This window comes from Clupea harengus, chromosome 19, assembly GCF_900700415.2.
Source record: "Clupea harengus chromosome 19, Ch_v2.0.2, whole genome shotgun sequence".
NCBI lineage: Eukaryota > Metazoa > Chordata > Actinopteri > Clupeiformes > Clupeidae > Clupea > Clupea harengus.
In genome coordinates, this window is record NC_045170.1 from 21,733,139 (window position 1) to 21,751,137 (window position 17,999).

Sequence of the window (17,999 nt, forward strand, 5' to 3'; positions counted from 1 at the left end):
TCAGGATTTTTACCAAAACTTCAAGACATGGTCTTCAAATTAACAGTCTTCATTTTGAAGATTCCTGGTCTTCTGTATTCCTATTTTCTCTGGATCCCATTTTGTGTATATACTGTACAGGGGTTATGGAAGTGGGAGAGATGAGAACTTTTGTTCGTTTTGGTTTCTGTTTTTTTTTTTTTTTTTCCTTCTTTATTTTGAGGGGTGACCTCATGGTTGGGCCATGATTCAATTCGACATGTTGTCATATTGCTGTGATGGGTTTGGTTTTCCAGATTTTTCTTTTTTGGCACAGACATATTTTTACAGTTTTGTTTCCAGTTTCTGTGTATAAACGAGTCAATGAATTGCAATTCAGAATCCCATGTGGTGTGCCGGTGCTGTTGGTAATCGTCCGTGTCTATTGGGTGCTTGTTTGTACTTGCTTCCCCCTCGCCACCAAGGGCCGGATTGGGCACAACTGACTATTCCACTACCTCCCTACCACTCAGTAGAACTCATCACTGTGGACAGAATTGGACCCAGTAGCATAAACACAGCTCGACAGCATAATCCCATTAACTTTTTTAATAGAAGTTGGCAAATTGCAGTTGACTGGGTTCATAGTTTTTTGATCCTTGGGTCCAATAGCAAAAGCCTGCAGGCCATGGACGACCAAAACCATCACTGTGTCAGGAAGGGCTGTGTTTTGTTGTTGAATGCGTCATCGTCCAACAAGATTGCATTGGTTTCAGATCCCAATGCAGAGAAGGGGTCTTGACACATCCATTGAATTGATGTGTTGTGGCCACAGCCACTGTTATGGGAATGTAATTATTAAGGTGTAATGTGGTTGAAAAGAAGGGGGAATAAATCAAAACCGATAAGAAAAAAATAAAAATACAATGGACAAAAAAGATTTTTTTAGACAATGGATTTTCTTTTCGGTGTCATTGTAAAATATTTTGAGAATAATTGAGATTTATCAAAAGCAATGTTGTAAATGAATGTGTAATTTATTGTTGCTTTTGCTTAATAAATGATCAAAATAAAAAAAACATGAAGTCCATTTGTAATGATTCAGTGATTACTTCTTGAACTCTGTCATATTTAAACAATGTTCCTGTTGTAACTTCACCGGTAATACTGTGGTAAATGGCAAAGTATAAGAGTCTGCGAACTGCTGCTGGTCAGCAATGTTACGGGTTTACGAGAATGGCGATGTACTGAATCTGAATGCTGACACACCCAGGCTCTTCTTGCTTTACGACCTTACGTCACTCACCACTGCGTGCCATATTCTCATAGACATGACGTTAATGGGTTTGGTAATGGACAGAGGGGACTGGCTAAATAACTTAATAAGGTCATGTCTTGAAACTGGACTGAGGTAATGCTGAACATGGGATTTTGGCAAAATTCATCATTATTTGCGGGAACAAAACGCGAAACAGGTTCTTGATCAGAGTCTACGGAAATAATGAAATACTGCGTGGCCCAGGTGTTCTTCATTACCTGCAGGAGCAGAGTTTTTTTTATAATCTCCCTTTGTTGACAATGTTATGCTATTGCAGGTCAGCGTCGCAATTTCTACGGTGCACAGCAAAACTAGGCAAAATGTGGTTGCAATCACGGAAGCCAGTCCAGTTTTATTGTTTTTATTTATCACCTTGAAACACGTAAACAACGCTTTACAGTTTATTGTTTCAAATGTGCTGTATAAGATAAATATAGGCTTAGTATGATCACATACGTATCACTTCTGATTCATATGTAGTCTTTGAAACGCCAAAAACCAAACTCTAATAATTGAACTTAACGCTAATAATATAACCTCCCGGTAAGCGTTGGATTCGATCACGTGTCCGAAGTAAATGCGAATGATTGGTGAAATAATTACACCTGGTAATTTGCTGCAGGAGCGCATTACAACCGTTCCACTGCTGAGCAGAAATGCCGAGCTGAGTTTAAAGTTTGACGGATTTTGTTTATGTAGCCTATAACGTTAGTCTAATAGAGCATTTCATCGTATTCAACATGGGGAGTCAGGGTAAGTTATACAATTTTGGTGTTCATTCAGTCCGAGGTTGCGGTTAAAAAGTAGTTAGTTCACTATTGTTGACGCGTGCCCGTGGCGACCCCAGGTGTCCAGAAGTAGCCTAGTTGGTCAAATGTCCTGTCTTAGTTTCAATTTGTTTAAATCGCTGTGCTGCTGATCTTTATGGGTGTTTCTTATTTTACCGCTAGGCTATAGGTATTCATCTTCAGGGTCTGGTTGCAATCAGTCCCCTGGTGGCTTCACCACACCTCTAAAACAAAGGGTGAGTTTGTCAGTTGCCAAACCTTCTCCGACGCCTACCACCATAGCTCTCAAGTACTTTTTGCAACTCTCTTCTCCACAGTCCAGGCCAGACGTACTCTGTGTGGTGCCATGCACAGTCTCCCACCTCCACTCTGCCTCTGAAACCCACAATGGTTTTACAGTTGGAGAGACTGAGCTCACCATGGTGAGGCATAGCAGCTCGCTGCGCAGTAAACGTTACATCATGCTGCTTGTTCACACTGTGGAAATGTCAATACATAAAATAAAAAAACTCCCGTGTCTCCAAGGTGTCTCTAGTGGGGATTGTGAAGAGAGTTACGTCATCGATGTCATCTCTGCTGTTCTTGTTGGATGACATGACAGGACCACCCATAGATGCCCGATTTTGGCATGACTCTGAGGTAAGTTCATCACTAAATTAGGTTGGTTACAGTGGCATATTTCTTTAAGGGGATTTAGTATAACAGCTTCCACTGGTAGTAAAGCTCTACATCGATTCTTGTTTAATGCTCCACAGAGCATTGTTCCAGATGGATGGATCACTGTGTAGGGTGATCAGTTTGTAACGGCTGCAAATTGGTATAAAGCTGTGCGATTGAGAACAGCCCTTTAGGGTCCTCAATTGAACTATTATCCCTAAGACTGTATAACCATTATATTCACAAAGGAAGATGGTGTGAAGAATTCTGTCATCCCCCCAGGCACATATGTCAAGGTCATTGGCAGGCTCCGTTCCTTTGAGGTATGTGGATGAGGCCTTCTGCAGCGAACTGAAAATGACCAAAATAGATGCAGCATATTGATAACTTTTTTTTTAGTGGTCCACAAAAAAAGATACGTGTAAAACGGATAGCAGCCTTTATCCTGGTTTTATTTCTAGCCTTTAAAATCCCAACAAATGAAACTGATCAGTGACAATGCAACTATTAACAACAGGGAGCTGGGAAGTCTGTCACACTAAAATGAGAGGTTTATTCTGATTTTGTGAAAATATGAGTAATTCTATTTTTGCATATCTATATTCTGTTTTAATCAACTGGAATATTTAAATTGCAATGGCTATTATCTCCAAGTATCTCCAAATAATTGCATATTTCTCAAATAGTGATTGATTTTATTAGAAATAAATGTGTTTTATTGTGGAGCCTGTTTCCTTCTCTCAATACCCTTTTAGACAAGTTTATTTAGTATTCAATAGACTTACCTGGATTTGGTCAGTCAGTTGATCTATGTCTTCTGTGGTGTTTTTGTCTGTGTTGTATCAGAACCATAGGTCAGTGATTGGCCTTAAACTCCGTAGACTGCAGGACCTGAATGAGATCACCTCCCATATCCTAGAGGTGGTCCAGGCCCACATGCGCAATAGACGAGCTCCACTAAACAAGGCATGGCTGTCCTGCCAATTGTGATATTTGAACCAGAGTGTATTACATGGAAATACATGGAAATGGGCTTTCTCCAGACTAGACCTTTCTCTTGCTTTTTTCATATACACAAATAATTATACATATAAGTTCATAAAGCTGTCTGAGTTTCTGTCTGTTTGTTTGTTTGTGTTATCACTCCCCTCAGGTGAATGAAACAACACCGAGTTCTAACAGGAGTGAACTGCACCCAAGTGTTAAGAAGGTGGAAGGTGTTTCCTTGGATCCAGACTCGGGTTTCAGCCCCATTCAGAACGAGGTGACCAGACCATTGCAACATTGTAAACTATAATGTTATGGGGATTATATAAATCTGTTATTCTTATGGGAACTCCAGGGATTGGGAATTGTAAGAATAAGGAAGTTTCTTTTGTGGTTGATGCAGCAATCTGTCTTTATTCCAGTAAAGTGCAGTAATGAAGCACGTGGAACATGCTCCGGATTCAGCGGTGCAGATCTGAACCACAAGCATCTCTAACTCTAGCAATATATACTAGACACCTCCTAGGCTTTTTAATGTAAATCAGCTAGGCTTCAAATGCAAATAGGTCTGGCAACTTTTTGCTGTTCTGTATGATAAGGTTTCTCTGACTGAGATGGTTCTCAATGGCCTCCCCCATTCCCATACTATGATTAATTGCAGTCACTCACACCTCAGTTTGCTTCCTGACCCCAGGTGTCTGTGCAAATCCAGCGTGGGGACCTTTCCTTTGTTACCATGATAAGATTACCATATTGGATATTATGCTGGCCAACTTTTTGGTGGTCACAGCAGCTGCTTGATCATGAATCTTACTGAATGCACTCTCATTGGTGAAGTGTTGGTATAGCTGGAGTGTTGCCATTCCAGACCAAAAACTCACAAGAGAAACTAACAGGGGAAACTCACAGTGTCTTGCAACTAGATTGGAGATTGGGTGGATGGGCGATTGCTCATATGACAAGAGTGGTCCAGTACACTAACATTGCAGTGAGCCCATGCATGCAATGTAGAACATACTGTTGCTTCAGTGTAAGCCTACTGCATTGTCTATGCTACTGTATTGTTTGTTGTGTGGTAGTACATTAATGTTTTGCTGAACTGTAATCACCTGCATGCAATTAAAACATATTGTGTAGTGCGAACAGTCAACAGAAGTCAAAGTATGTTTCATTCCCTGCCCCCCCCCCCCCCCCCCCCCATCACTGCTGATTCTAGTTAATCAGATTCAGTCTCGACAGCCTGCTCATACATATCAATTACTGATGATGGTGTAGTGAGACTTGGGGAAACTTTCAGGGCCAGAAGTGTTCAGGAATTACAGTTGGCATACACTGCTATTGTATTTGAGCGTTTCTTTTCTTCTTTAGGTCTTTAACCTGGTAAAGGGCTGTTCAGACCATCAAGGACTGAGCCTCTTGGCTCTGAGAAACCGTGTAAAGCCTCAGTATGCGTCCCATGTCAAGTATGAAGTTTTCCCTCAAAGTTGATGTGCCAACATTTAACATCACACAATGTGTACTTGAGAGGAACTTAACTTGTTTCTCCTATGTTCTCTGCAGGCAATGTTTGCAGTTTCTCAAAGATGAAGGCCACATTTATACCACCGTTGATGATAATCACTTCAAGACAACTTATGATTGATGTGCTGTCACCAGTCGTATTGGAGTTGCCATGGCTTAGCCGAAGATTGTATAGTATAGAGTGTTGTGATTAAAGTTGGGTCAGGTAGAAGCTATGTACATGATTTGACTCTGAAAAGCTCATCAACTAAAGGACTTTATTTGTGCAGCATATTCCTTAGAGGAATAGGATTTAATTTATATTTTCAACATGTTCAGAATTCTGTAGAATTCACTTTGAAAAAAGGAAAGTAAGGTCTTTGTTGGTATTTTGTTTTTGGATACTTTTGGAACTTTATGGACCCTAAAATAAAAGAGTATATCCAATCGGTATGAGTTGTGTTACATGTCAATTTTAGAAGTATTCTGCCTATTGTTCCTTTCTATTACAAAATTATAGTTAATATCTAATTTGGGACTACTCACCTAAGGGATCACAGGAATTTGTAAAGTCCGCCAGATACCCACAATGCAGTGGGAAGCTGTAAGATGGCAGCGAACCCAGGCGCTAACACACCTCTTTTTGATTGTCCGTCATGGTAAGTAAGTAAGCACGCCTGTTCAAGCCAAATGTTGAAATACTGCAATCAGCATTTATGAATCGTAACAACCAACTTTGCAAAAGTGTCCTTGTATGTTCCAATAACCAATTATTCGACCATTGTGCGTGTGCATTTTTGGATAGCACTTGCTATCTTGCGTTAGCTGGCTAGGAACTCCAAGAACCAAGTTAACGTTAGTGTGTAGCGGGCTAATAGCTAACTTATACCACTTTACATTTAATATTGCACATATGTCCCATGTCTTTCGGGCACGCTATGTCTTTGGTTCGCTCAGCATTTATATCTCAATGTTTTTAGGATGTTGCTGAAACGTAATATCATCTCACTGTATACGTGTATGGAAACATGTTAGGATTACAGAACGTTATCTGTCAATGTTATTGTCTGCAGATTCATGCATAGTCTTGTACTTGGATTGATCCATGTTGGTGCTGCAACCGTTGTTATGTACAACTGGTTTGATTGCAAATCAAAATCATATTACCCTAATCTTTTGAGTGGGGATTAGGGTCATTACTGTGCTTGTTCCTTACTGTTGGAGCAAATAAATATTCTCATGATTTGCTTCAGGGCAGGAAAACCACCACCCGGTCTCCATCTAGATGTCGTGAAAGGAGACAAACTCATAGAGGTAAGTACAATCTGTCAAGAGATGGTTGGAAAATATAGTCTCAGATTTCAGCACCTAATACAGATTGCACCCGTTGTTGTTGTAGAGTGCAATGTTGGCAGAACTTATCTATATCTGGCTCCTGGTCTGGAACAGGTTCTACAAGAGTCATGCATTTCCCTGTTTCCAGTAACCTCCCCCCCACCAGTGTCCCTGACCTATGCTGTCACAGGCCTTTTGAGCAACTGCATTTAGGTAGACTATAATAAGATTCATTCTCTGAACTTGTGCTCTCTCTCTGTGTGTGTGTGTGTGTGTGTGTGTGTGTGTGTGTGTGTGTGTGTGTGTGTGTGTGTGTCTGCTGGTATGGTTCAAGGTGAATCTCTATCTAAACAGCCAATGTCCCAATACATTTATTAATGGCAACAAAGTTTGTGTGTTCTTAAAATAAATATATATCCTCCTGCTAGAATTGGTATTCGTTCAGTGAACTAGTGACCCCAACCCTTCACCACATGGAGACACCATCCATCCCCACTCCTAATTGTATTTGCTGTGGCCCAGTTGTATTTATTTTCACGTCTGACTGGCCCTATTTATTCTTCCCTTCATCCCTGCAGAAGCTAATCATCGATGAGAAGAAGTACTACCTGTTTGGGAGGAATCCAGACCACTGCGACTTCACCATAGATCACCAGTCCTGCTCCAGAGTCCACGCTGCTCTAGTCTACCATAGGCACCTCAAGCGTGTGTTCCTCATTGATCTCAATAGCAGTGAGTGCTTTTACAAACACCTTTTCACACACACTTGTTTCCATTAATGTGTTTTCTAGCATGAAAACAAGACCACCTAGAAATGTTCACAAAGGCTGTATATGATCCCAGCCATCTAACACATTGTAACCTGTGTGGCAAATAGGACCATGGAGAAGGACAATGGACCTCTTTCTCGAATGCAGTTAAGAAAAAGTTAAGCTCACCTCACTGGTATGCTGTTGCATGTGACAATTAAACCTTGAACTTGCACGTGGACTTGAACATCAGTCATGTAAATTGAACCATGCCATCGAATAATTAGTGATAAATCGCGCTATTTAAAGGGCCAAGTCTGTACCATACACAAAAAAAATGGCACATTTACTGCTTTTGGAATATATCGCGTATCGTTCGCTGAGGAACGAGCGCCTGTACCGCGACCATGTGGACCTATTCGCTGAGAGCGATGACTACCTCATTGAACGCTTCAGGCTTCCAAGACCTGTCCTCCTGGAGCTTTGCAACACCTTGGAGCCAGCACTGAGGACCCGGACCAAACGCTCCAACCCTGTGCCACCACACGTCCAGGTACTGTCCGCCTTGGGCTTTTTAGCCACTGGGACATTCCAGAGGGAGCTGGGAGACAGGGTGGGCATATCGCAATCAACCATCAGCCGCGGTCTCCAGCAAGTTGTGGATGGAATCGTCCAACTGGTCCCACAATACATCCGGTTTCCATACACTGACCAGGAACAGATCCCAGTGAAGAGAGCCTTCCATGCCATTGCTGGTCTGCCCAACACCATCGGCGCAATAGACTGCACACACGTGCGCATCAAGGGACCCTCCCCAGATCCGTTCCCCTACCTCAATAGAAGACAGTACCACTCCATCAATGTCCAAATCATCTGCGACGCCCAGAACCACCTGCTCAACGTAGTATCCCGCTTCCCAGGAGGTGCCCTTGACTCCTACATCTTACAAAACAGCTCTGTGGGGGTGCACCTCGAGCAAGGAGACGCTGGAGACGCATGGCTAATTGGTAAGTATCTGTGCGGAATTAATTGTTCAACAGCAACAGTAGGCCTCTATTCTATTCTAATGACTTTTTTTTTATTAGGAGATCACGAGTATGCGCTGGCCCCTTGGTTAATGACCCCACTCACCAACCCTGAGACGGAACAGGAGGTGGCCTACAACGAGAGGCACGCCCGGGCTCATTCCACCGCTAAGCACAGCATCAGGCTGCTGAAAAAACGTTGGATGTGTTTGGACGAAACAGGTGGCGGCAAGCTGCTGTACAAACCCGAGAAGGTGTGTATGAAGGCAACAGCTGAGAAATTGAGTTAAAAATTCGTGCTAAAACATTACAGCGCCCACCTCACCCTAATACAATCATATGTTGCATGTTAATTGTGGTCGTTTTGTCATCGTTTCAGGTGTGTAGGATGATCATGGCCTGCTGTGTCCTGCACAATATGGCAATGAAAAGTGGTGTACCACTAGACTTGCAGCCACCTTACCAACCACCTCACTACAATGTTGGTCCTGAGCCATTCCGGCACCCGGAAAACAGCCACGCTGTCCAAGTCCGACAGCAATTAATTAGACGAATGTAGACCAAATAAAACCTTTCAACATTAATTTGACTGTCGCTATTCTTTGATACAGTTTATAATTTATCTCAACAACTAAACACATCACTTCAGTAAGACTCCAACAAGGGTGACAGGGCATCTTTCTGTTTTTTTTGGGTGAGGGTATCGTTCATTTTCACCATCATTGACGCAAGCGCCTCCAGTGGCCCCACGATTCAGTGGCTGACCAGCACCGCCTGTGTCATCATGTGGCCTGGGTGCACGCGTGGCAAAGATGGTGGACGGCTGGGCCGGTGGGGCCGCTCTGGTGGACGTCTGCGGTTCTGCCTCAAAATCAGTTTCAGCTGTGAATAAATGAGTGGGTGATTTAATTTATGGGGGTTGGGATCGTTCAATGCTTGCCGCACTGCAATGGCACATGTTTCAATTGAATATCCATTGTGGGAGACACGTTCACCGTCCATTTCAGTATCTGGCGCAATCAACCAGGGAGATAGGACGGGTGTTGGGGCCGCGGCTGCTGAGGATAGGAGTTGGTACTCCTGGTCGGTGGCCATATTCTCAGTACCTGGCACACCGGCGACTGCTGTGGTACCCATGATGGCCTCGATGCATTGGTCCACCTCAGACAACCCGCTGTTCCTCCTCCAGTGGCCAGCATCTCTCTCTCCTAAGGTTCGAGATTCTTTTTTTGGCCTCTGATTTCACATCAGCCCATTTCCCAGCCCAGGTCTTCCTTTACTGACCTGTGCACAATCAGCTTTCGATTGTGTTGCTTTCGCGTGGATTCTGTGGATTTTGACTGCACACGGCACTGCGGTTGCGTGCCCTTATAAGGAGCTGGCGGGGCGTTCATGTATTTTGATTCAGGTGTACGAGAACGCGCGTTCAATTTAAGAATCCTCATTCAGGGGAGCACAGCTGAGAACACTTTGACTGTTTAAGAACACATTTCCACGTTTTCATGAATCCAGCGGAGGAGGGTTGGTCTTACAAAGTTCTTACGAAGTTCGTAAGAAGATATTTAAGAAGATACTTGTTTGAGACTGAGGTCCAATGTTACTCATAAGAGCTGAGAGAGAGTGTTGTAGCACAGGCACCCGCTCCTGTTCCAAAAATGCACATCTGTCATTGTTTACATTTGTGGTAAAACCAGCCCATGTCTTTTGGAATGGTGCAAAATGTCAGTTTATACCCTAGGTGGCAAATGGATGCCAATTACATGCTGATTTAATAAACAGCTGAGTCACGAGTCTGCCCAATTTGTGCCCGCAGCTCATGGCACCTTCCTGGGCCACATCCGATTGGAGCCTCACAAGCCCCAGCAGGTGCCCATTGACTCGACCATGTCGTTTGGGGCTTCAACGCGCCTCTACACCCTCAGAGAGAAGCCCCAGAGTCAGCCCAATGCCACAGCGGGAGACAGCAAGGGGGTGGAGGACGAGGAGCTGAAGGGACTCCTGGGGCTGCCCGAGGAGGAGACAGACCTGGAGGTGAGATGGTTGGGGAAAGCAGTTGATGTAAAATTGGGAGTTAAGCGACCAAATTGTCAGTTGGTTTGTTGGTGTGACCTTGGTGGCATGAAATAGGTAGACAAAGGTGTAAAGACTAAATAGACTAATTGTAAAAATAGAACTAGTTTTATGAATGCATGAAGCATCACGATATTGTTATATTAGCCCTCAGAAGAACTTGTCAGCTCTTGGTAGCGTTTTTTGAATTGGCATGTCATGGCACTGTTCTCTGTAAAGTTGAGTTCATCAGTGACTTGGATGACACCTCAGTTCAATTCTAGTGAATACTGCTGACCTGCTTTCCTTCCCATTCCCTGGCAGAACCTGACAGAGTTCAACACGGCCCACAACAAGCGCATCTCCACCCTGACGATCGAGGAGGGCAACCTGGACATCCAGCGGCCCAAGAGGAGAAGGAAAAGCTCCAGGGTGTCCTTTAGTGAGGAAGAGGAGGTTATCAACCCAGGTACGAGAGCACACATATGCACCCCTCAATCCATAGTAACACACACACGAGACAAGTGCATTGCACACTAACATATACCACACAAACACACACAAACTGTGTCACTCCAGTCAATATCACTTTACTAGTGTACTCCCAGTAGTAGTTCAACCACAGAGCACAGATTTGTACCTCTAAAGCTCAACTGCCCTACTTTGTACAAATTCAACGCGAGATATCTAGCCACCTTGCTCATCTCGCTCTGTAATGTCAGCATTGCTATAATAAAGCATCCATCTGGAGTCTTCAGCTACTGGTTGGAAATAGTTACATAGCCAAAAAATATACTGCTTCAAAAGTCTTTTGTTTTGTTTTGTGCCTATTATAGATGCTATATGTTAGAAAGCCAATACGTTGTGTTGCTCAGATATCTATTTAAGTTATCATGCTAACCAGCTAGAGCGGCACCATCCTTTTTCATAATAACACTGGGTACCTCAAGAGGCGCTAGTGAGGTAAAGCAATGGGCTGTCACAGGCATTAGTCTACAATGTCAGGAATGGTGTGATAAATCAATAAAATCCCACCCCAGAGGCTAAAATAACGACTGCTAAAGTGTTTGTTAATTTGTGGAGAAATGGAACACTCTGTTCTTTATTTAAACTACAGAGTGTTAATCTTTTTCCAGAGTGTTGGATTTAATTTACAAACGCACCCCAAGTAAACAAACAAAGTAAACAAAAACACAGGTCCAAATAGTAAAAAAAAAAAAATAATTATCTAGAAAAATATAACGCTAAGATGTAATGCTAGAGTGCAATGGTGTGAAGGTAACTCCACTAAAGGTGAACGTAGTTATTGCACCGCTGCCAATATTGCACAACCAGTAACTTAATAGTAGCACAGATACTCCAGTGTGAATATTGCACAATATATGGACAATATAAAGCACTGTGAATGTAAATACAAGAATATATAAATGGCAGTATGATTGTGTATTGCACATGAATAAATAGCAATATAAATAAATATGAATACATTTCCAGTGTGGATGTACTGCACAAAGCAGTCTTACCGTGCTTGTTTGAGTGCAGTGTGCTAATGGCCCTGGGAAAGAAACTGTCTTCGTCTGGGGGTCTGTGTTTTGAAAGACCTGTAGCGTCGACTAGAGGTCAACAGGTCAAAACAGGTGGTGTCCAGGATGTTGAAAAGTCCTTCATGTTTGTGGCTCTGCAGAGCTAGTGGGAGCAGGCCATGTCTTCCAAGGAGGGCAAAGACCAGCCAATTACTTAATTTTTTTGTGCTGTGTTGATGATTATGTGAAGAGCTCTCCTGTCTGCTGCTGAGCAACCGGTGTACCACCCTGAGATGCAGTGTGCCAGTATGTTCTCTATGGTGGAGCAATAAAAAGCCACCAGCAGCTTCCCTTCCAGGGTGTTTTTCCTGAGCACTCCCTTTTTAACAACTGCTTTGGTGTAGGCAGACCAGTCGAGTCTCAACCCTTTGGGTGTCAACCCTTTCCACACTGTCCCTGTTGATGTAGAGTAGCAGTAATGTGCTGCCCCTAATCTGCTTGGGGTGGGCAGCATGAAGGGACTCTGCCGCACTTTGTTGAGCAATACGATGATGCACTTTGATGCAACCCTGTTGCGTGTTCCACCACTAATGCATAACTTAGCAGAGGTATTTGAATTTGCATAAGTGTTCCTTGTGCCAGTTTAGTCTGTTCATTCCTCTCGTGTCCGTGCTTGTTAGTCTGTGCTGAAACGTTGCTGGCTGTTTGTTGTTGGTGGATGTTAATGGCCCTGTGCTTTCCGCCTCTTTCTCCACAGAGGATGTGGACCCCTCGGTAGGACGCTTCAGGAACATGGTGCAGACTGCAGTCGTCCCCATAAAGGTAACGCTTTTCTCCCATAGTTAGGGAATAGATGTGGTCAAATGCCTACCAGGCTAATGTGATTTGCATTTTAATCCCTTTAACTCTAACACCATATTAAACCATGTTGGTCTCTCTCTCTCATAAACACACACAAACACAATCTCTCACTTTGTCACACACATGGCCACATCTCTGCAGAAAAAGAAGATGGAGAGCGGCGGCACTTTGGTTCTAGAGGACAGCGTGGCGCGGCGGATACAGAACTTCCCCCTCAGCGCCGGTCTCTATGGCGACTTGCCCCCCACAGCCCACGAGGCCGGAGGCCCCCTCGGCGCAGCCCAGGGCGGCTCTGCTATCCTGGGGGGGCTACCCTTGCCCTTCCCCAACCCTGCCCCAGAGGTGGACCTCTCCCCTACAAGCGTCCAGGCCCCCGTGGTCCTGAAGCCAGCCCCAGGCCCCACACCATATACAGGGGCCGAGGCCCTCAACGAACCCCGCAAGAAAAAGTACGCCAAGGAGGCGTGGCCCGGCAAGAAACCCACCCCCTCCCTGCTGATCTAGTCATCACAGCGTCCTCTGAACACTATGGGAATGGGGATACTGGAGGTGTGTGTGTGTGTGTGCGTGCGTGTGTGCGTGCGTGCGTGCGTGTGTGTGTGTGTGTGTGTGTGTGTGTGTGTGTGTGTGTGTGTGTGTGTGTGTGTGAGTGAATGTATGTGTGAATATTTGGGAAAGGAACTTTGGGCTTTTGGAGAGGGATGGATGTGTTAAGACTTGAAAACAGTTACGAACAGTATGAAATCGGTTCTCGTTTTTAATTTGTTTGATTTCTTCCCGTCCTGTTTTCTGTGTGTTTTTGTTTTGATATCTTCATGCTAACTTAAGTAGGAGTTTTTCAGCCTGTAAGTGTGGAGTTTGGGCTCTCTGAGGCTGGACGTGTTCGGAAACAAGTCGATAGTCGCAACACTGACATCGCAAGTTTAAATTAACTAATAGACTACACAGTCTACCTGGCTAAGTGTTATTCCTAAGTATTAACAAGTATTACAGCAATTACTATCACAATTTTCCTTAAGAAGGCATGGTTCTTGTAGTTGAAAGCTTCTAATGGTGTCCTTTGTCAGACTTCGACAATCAAATATTACAAAAACCGTAGGAAGAATCATGTCATCTTCAACCATTTGTCATTGTTTGTTTTGTCAACCAAAAACTGTATAAGACTCCTGTGTGCTTAGCTGTCTTTAGGGAAACCTTACTATTACTAAGTACAGCCTACTTGACCTGGGTTGACATGAATTCATGAGCCTAAAGACTTATCATCCTCATAGACTTGCAGAGGTTGAACCCTGTGAGATCAGTCCTGTTATAATTGTCTGTTTTTATATTTTTATATGAGATTGGCTAAGAGCGAAAGAGAGAGAAATGTTATATGGTGGGTGGAGAGGAAAACAAGCAAAGGTGTCTTGCGATGATGTTTTATTAAAACTCCTATCTTTGTTTGATAACTTTTAAAATAATAATAATAAAAAAAAGTGATCCCTCTTGTTCGTAACGGCAGCTTGACAAACGAAAACGACAAGGAGATTTTTCATATGCTCTCCCCAGGGACTGCCCAGGAAGCTCTTTGTAATGTGCCCCATACTACATTATTTTATTTATTATATTTTGTTTTAAAAAAAGCTCACACTGTGTAATCCAACATGAAGGCGCTGGAGTGGTGAGAAGCTGGTGGCTAATCAGTCCTGGCTTCATTTTTTCTGGGTGGTTATCAAACTCAAAAAGACAACAAGCGACAGGCGTGCCTTTTTATGTGTGTCTCATTGCATTTCAAATTGCGTGACACCTTCGGGAGATAACGGGGAGCTGTGAGCCTTTGTAGTTACTTTGTCTGTGGGTTGGTTAAGACAGAACTGCAGGCAGACAAGCAGTGCATTGATGGAGGTTCATTGGACGGGTAATGCAATAATGGTCATTAATTTAGCTTGACCACTAGGGGGTGACGTGTGACAGAATCGTTTTTGACCAGGCGACTAGTTAATGTAAATAATGTGGTCGGTGCTGTTCTCCGCAGCGTTTCTCTCTGGGCTGGGGGGAGTTTTCTCCTGCTTCCAGAACATTTGATTTCCCTCACGTAGACAACTCTTCAGCCCTCTTGCTTTCAAATTAAAAAAACAAGACAATGAACATGCTTATAATTTACGTCCAAGACCAGATAATATCATTACTCTGGGAGTGCTATTTGTATGTGCAAAAACATGCATCGAAACAAAGGATACTATTTTAAGAAAAAGGAAAAGGATAAAGCAATAGAAACAGAAATCGACGCATATAAAAGAAGAATATAAATAAACGCAGAGGAGAAAATATAGATTGAAAATACTTGATGTAAAATGACAGAAGTATGGTGTAATGTTCAAAGGAAAAGCTCAATGGCTTGGTTCACAAAGTGTTTAAATCAGTTGCTACTCTGAGATAATTAACTTTGTTGCAGCTGTGGGTTGTCTGAGTCTAATGTATAGGACTACTAGCTGACCAGTAGTCCTTGCTGATGTAAGAGACCTCACATCTGGCCCTATTATAAAGTTAAAGCCATTACTTGTAATGGTGGAGCTAACTACAGTCTAGTGTAGAGACAGAACAATAGAAGTTATACAATCAGGTGTTTATAAGACTTCACAGCAATATTCTGGCGGAGCTAGTTGTACTCTCTCTCTCTCTCTCTTTAAGCTAAACTATATCAGTAGTAGTGCACTGGTGATCAGTAGTGCATTGGTAATTAAGACATGAATGACTTTCTAGGTTGGACTTGAGACGGTTAAATCTTAAGTTTGCATTTGCAAGATGGCAGAAAGCTGTTTTAATCATTAGACTACTGTAATATGGGGACTGAGAGTAAGATTAAAGCTTAATGATTTCAGAACTGCTTTAGCGTTCAGGTCCTTGGGCTCAAAATCAGTTCTAAATTTAAAGTCTCTCTTTGTTGCTGAACACATTTATCTTTATATATCTGTTATATATCTCGTATTATGATCTCTAATTTCACAGAGGAAGGGGGGGGGGGTGTCCCATAAGACCTGATTTACTAAATTAGCCAGATAGCAGTGCTGAATAAAACCTAGACCCCCCCCCCCGGTGCATTTACTTGGTGTAAAGACCCATTTTGGCTGACTTTGACTTTGCACTTATCTGTACGTTGCAGTAATCAAGAATCCTGCTCTGTGGAATTCCCACTTGGATACCCCAATAATCCTGCTTTCTGGATCTCCCCCCCCCCAAAAAAAAGAGAGGGAGAGAAGAGAGCATTCAAAGACTCGTGATCTTCCCTCTAGCAAATCGGAGACACTTTGTAGACACTAACCCTTAGTTTAGCAACTCCAACTTCAATTCATTGACACGTTTATGTGATGGGTACCCTTTGGCAAGCTACAATCAACACAGAAACCTGATTTCCTTGCCGTGCTCAACTATTAATCCCCCTTGTTGTCATTTATTCTCAGCATTAACATAGAACATATTAATGATCTGCTTAAACTGCATGCCGTAAACAAAGGAATGCAGATCTTGCCAGGGGAGGACAGAACAAAGCACATCATTCCATGTTTTCCCCATGCTGTGACTTAAAGGTAGGCTACTGATTAACTACACCTTTTCAGTTCAGCATCCTCCAGTACATCTGACTCTGAATCAGACTAAATCCTAATTTGCTGTGGAAATTCTCTCGTGTCCAGAATTAGCCTAAATTTGGGACGAGAATGAGCATACTAACAGATCCGACCACTAGGGGTCTCCCAGGCTCTTTCGCAGGGCCTGCTGGGTTGCCTAAACAGATAAATGGCATCTCATTAATCAAGTCTGCATGAGAGCGCTCAGGTTGCCATGGCAATAATTATCAGAGCTGCCTAATTAACTTTCTCAATTGCTTAATGATATACGACCCTATGAACTCCCTCGTTTCTTTTTTCCCTTTCTAATTCAAGTTGTTTTTTTCCCCTTCCATTTTTTTTCACTTTTCATAGTTAACCCATGACCGCAATTGTATTAGGCATAAAATCAGAACAGATTCGCGCTGCCTCTGATGGCCGGCCTCCAACCACTGGAATACATTTCATAAATGTGGCGAATATGTTTATATTAAGGTGGAAATAACCGCCGAAGGATGGCGAAGAGCTGAGGCAAAATAGGCGTGTTGACAAGCAGGAAGCCGCCACTGTGTGCGCTCTCGCCCTCGCCATGACGGAAGATTCCGGGTGCCGCGGCTGACCCTCGGTGACAGATGAGTGAAGGAGGGCACGGAGACGCTGTCATCACCGATCGGCGCCTCGCGTGTCACAGCCAGCCAGGCGGAACTCGCAGAAGCACCTGCTGACGCTTCCTCTGCCCCTGTGCCTCCCTGTCACAAACTCTTCCCTCTGCCTCACACACACTCACATGCACACACACACACACACACACACACACACACACACACACACAGGCAAAACACACACGTACACTCACATGCACAAGCACACACTCACATAAAGACTTTATCTTTTCCAAACAACATCTCTCTGTCAAATACTTTTGATGCACACAGACACAGATGAGACCCAATAGTTGCTGATCATTTTAAGTAATTGTCTCTCATCACTAAGAATGGCCTCATCTGTGCAGGCAGTCCAAACCCTCTCCAGCTATCGAGGCCTACAACGTCTGGCAGGAGCTCAGGGTCAACAAGTCAAGGAGGTTGAGACCAATTTTTTTGAAAGATCAACTCAATATCCTTCCACAAAGTGGTCTCCGTACATAAACAGAAGTATCCCGCGGTTTTGGCGTAGCACCACTGTCGAACCACAAAAAAGGAGAAAAAAAACAGAGCTCCAGTTGACCCATGACGCCTCTCAAATGTGCTCCATATAGTTCTTCTCCGCTTGGCACAGCGTGATTCCGTTACACGCACACTTCCCTGCTCACCCACTGACCGAGACCGGTTTGATCCTCGCCGAGTGCGTCTATCGGCTCATCTGTTTCCGTGGCAGCTCCGCTAGGCCTTCCCGAGGCGGGCAAGACAGGACGACGGAGAGAACGCAGGGGAAGGGAGATTAGCACTGTGGCGCTCCCACTGAGCCTAAAAGGTAAGCGCCGCTGTTAGACTTTTTTCTCCCCGGCTGGCAAGTGAATCTCATGGTTCAGGGGCTAGATTTGAAATGGGATTAACTGTCGGTGTCGGATTGTGTTGGCGCTAAACCTCTTTAAGAGTGGGTACACAAGAGCGGGGGTCCGCGTCGTCGCAGGTGCCTGCACGTCTCACCGACGACGTTGTTTCG

General features: G+C 43.8%; 2 protein-coding genes across 6 annotated transcripts; both read left to right on the plus strand.

Annotated features, from left to right (window-relative positions):
* Positions 1-1,704: 1,704 nt before the first annotated feature.
* On the plus strand, positions 1,705-5,655 carry LOC105903626 (replication protein A 32 kDa subunit-like). The gene is made up of 9 exons (XM_012831401.3): positions 1,705-2,029; positions 2,227-2,300; positions 2,382-2,486; positions 2,590-2,703; positions 2,970-3,044; positions 3,568-3,687; positions 3,875-3,985; positions 5,077-5,171; positions 5,269-5,655. The coding sequence occupies exons 1-9, from the start codon at positions 2,017-2,019 to the stop codon at positions 5,348-5,350; spliced, it is 789 nt and encodes a 262-aa protein (XP_012686855.2). The 5' UTR covers positions 1,705-2,016; the 3' UTR covers positions 5,351-5,655.
* Positions 5,656-5,665: 10 nt separating this feature from the next.
* On the plus strand, positions 5,666-13,323 carry ppp1r8a (protein phosphatase 1, regulatory subunit 8a). Of its 5 annotated transcripts, none has more exons than XM_031585711.2 (7): positions 5,666-5,871; positions 6,462-6,522; positions 7,122-7,275; positions 10,131-10,348; positions 10,691-10,835; positions 12,647-12,711; positions 12,892-13,323. In XM_031585711.2, exons 1-7 carry the CDS (start codon positions 5,798-5,800, stop codon positions 13,252-13,254), a joined length of 1,080 nt encoding a protein of 359 aa, XP_031441571.1. In that variant the 5' UTR covers positions 5,666-5,797; the 3' UTR covers positions 13,255-13,323. The 5 variants fall into 5 exon arrangements, with proteins under 5 accessions (XP_031441571.1, XP_012686909.1, XP_031441572.1 ...); XM_012831455.3 differs by having other exon boundaries at positions 5,666-5,867; XM_031585712.2 differs by lacking the exons at positions 5,666-5,871; positions 10,131-10,348; positions 10,691-10,835; positions 12,647-12,711; positions 12,892-13,323 and adding exons at positions 6,658-6,756; positions 8,378-8,571; positions 8,697-8,901 and having other exon boundaries at positions 6,461-6,522; positions 7,122-8,299.
* The last annotated feature ends 4,676 nt before the right edge of the window (positions 13,324-17,999 follow it).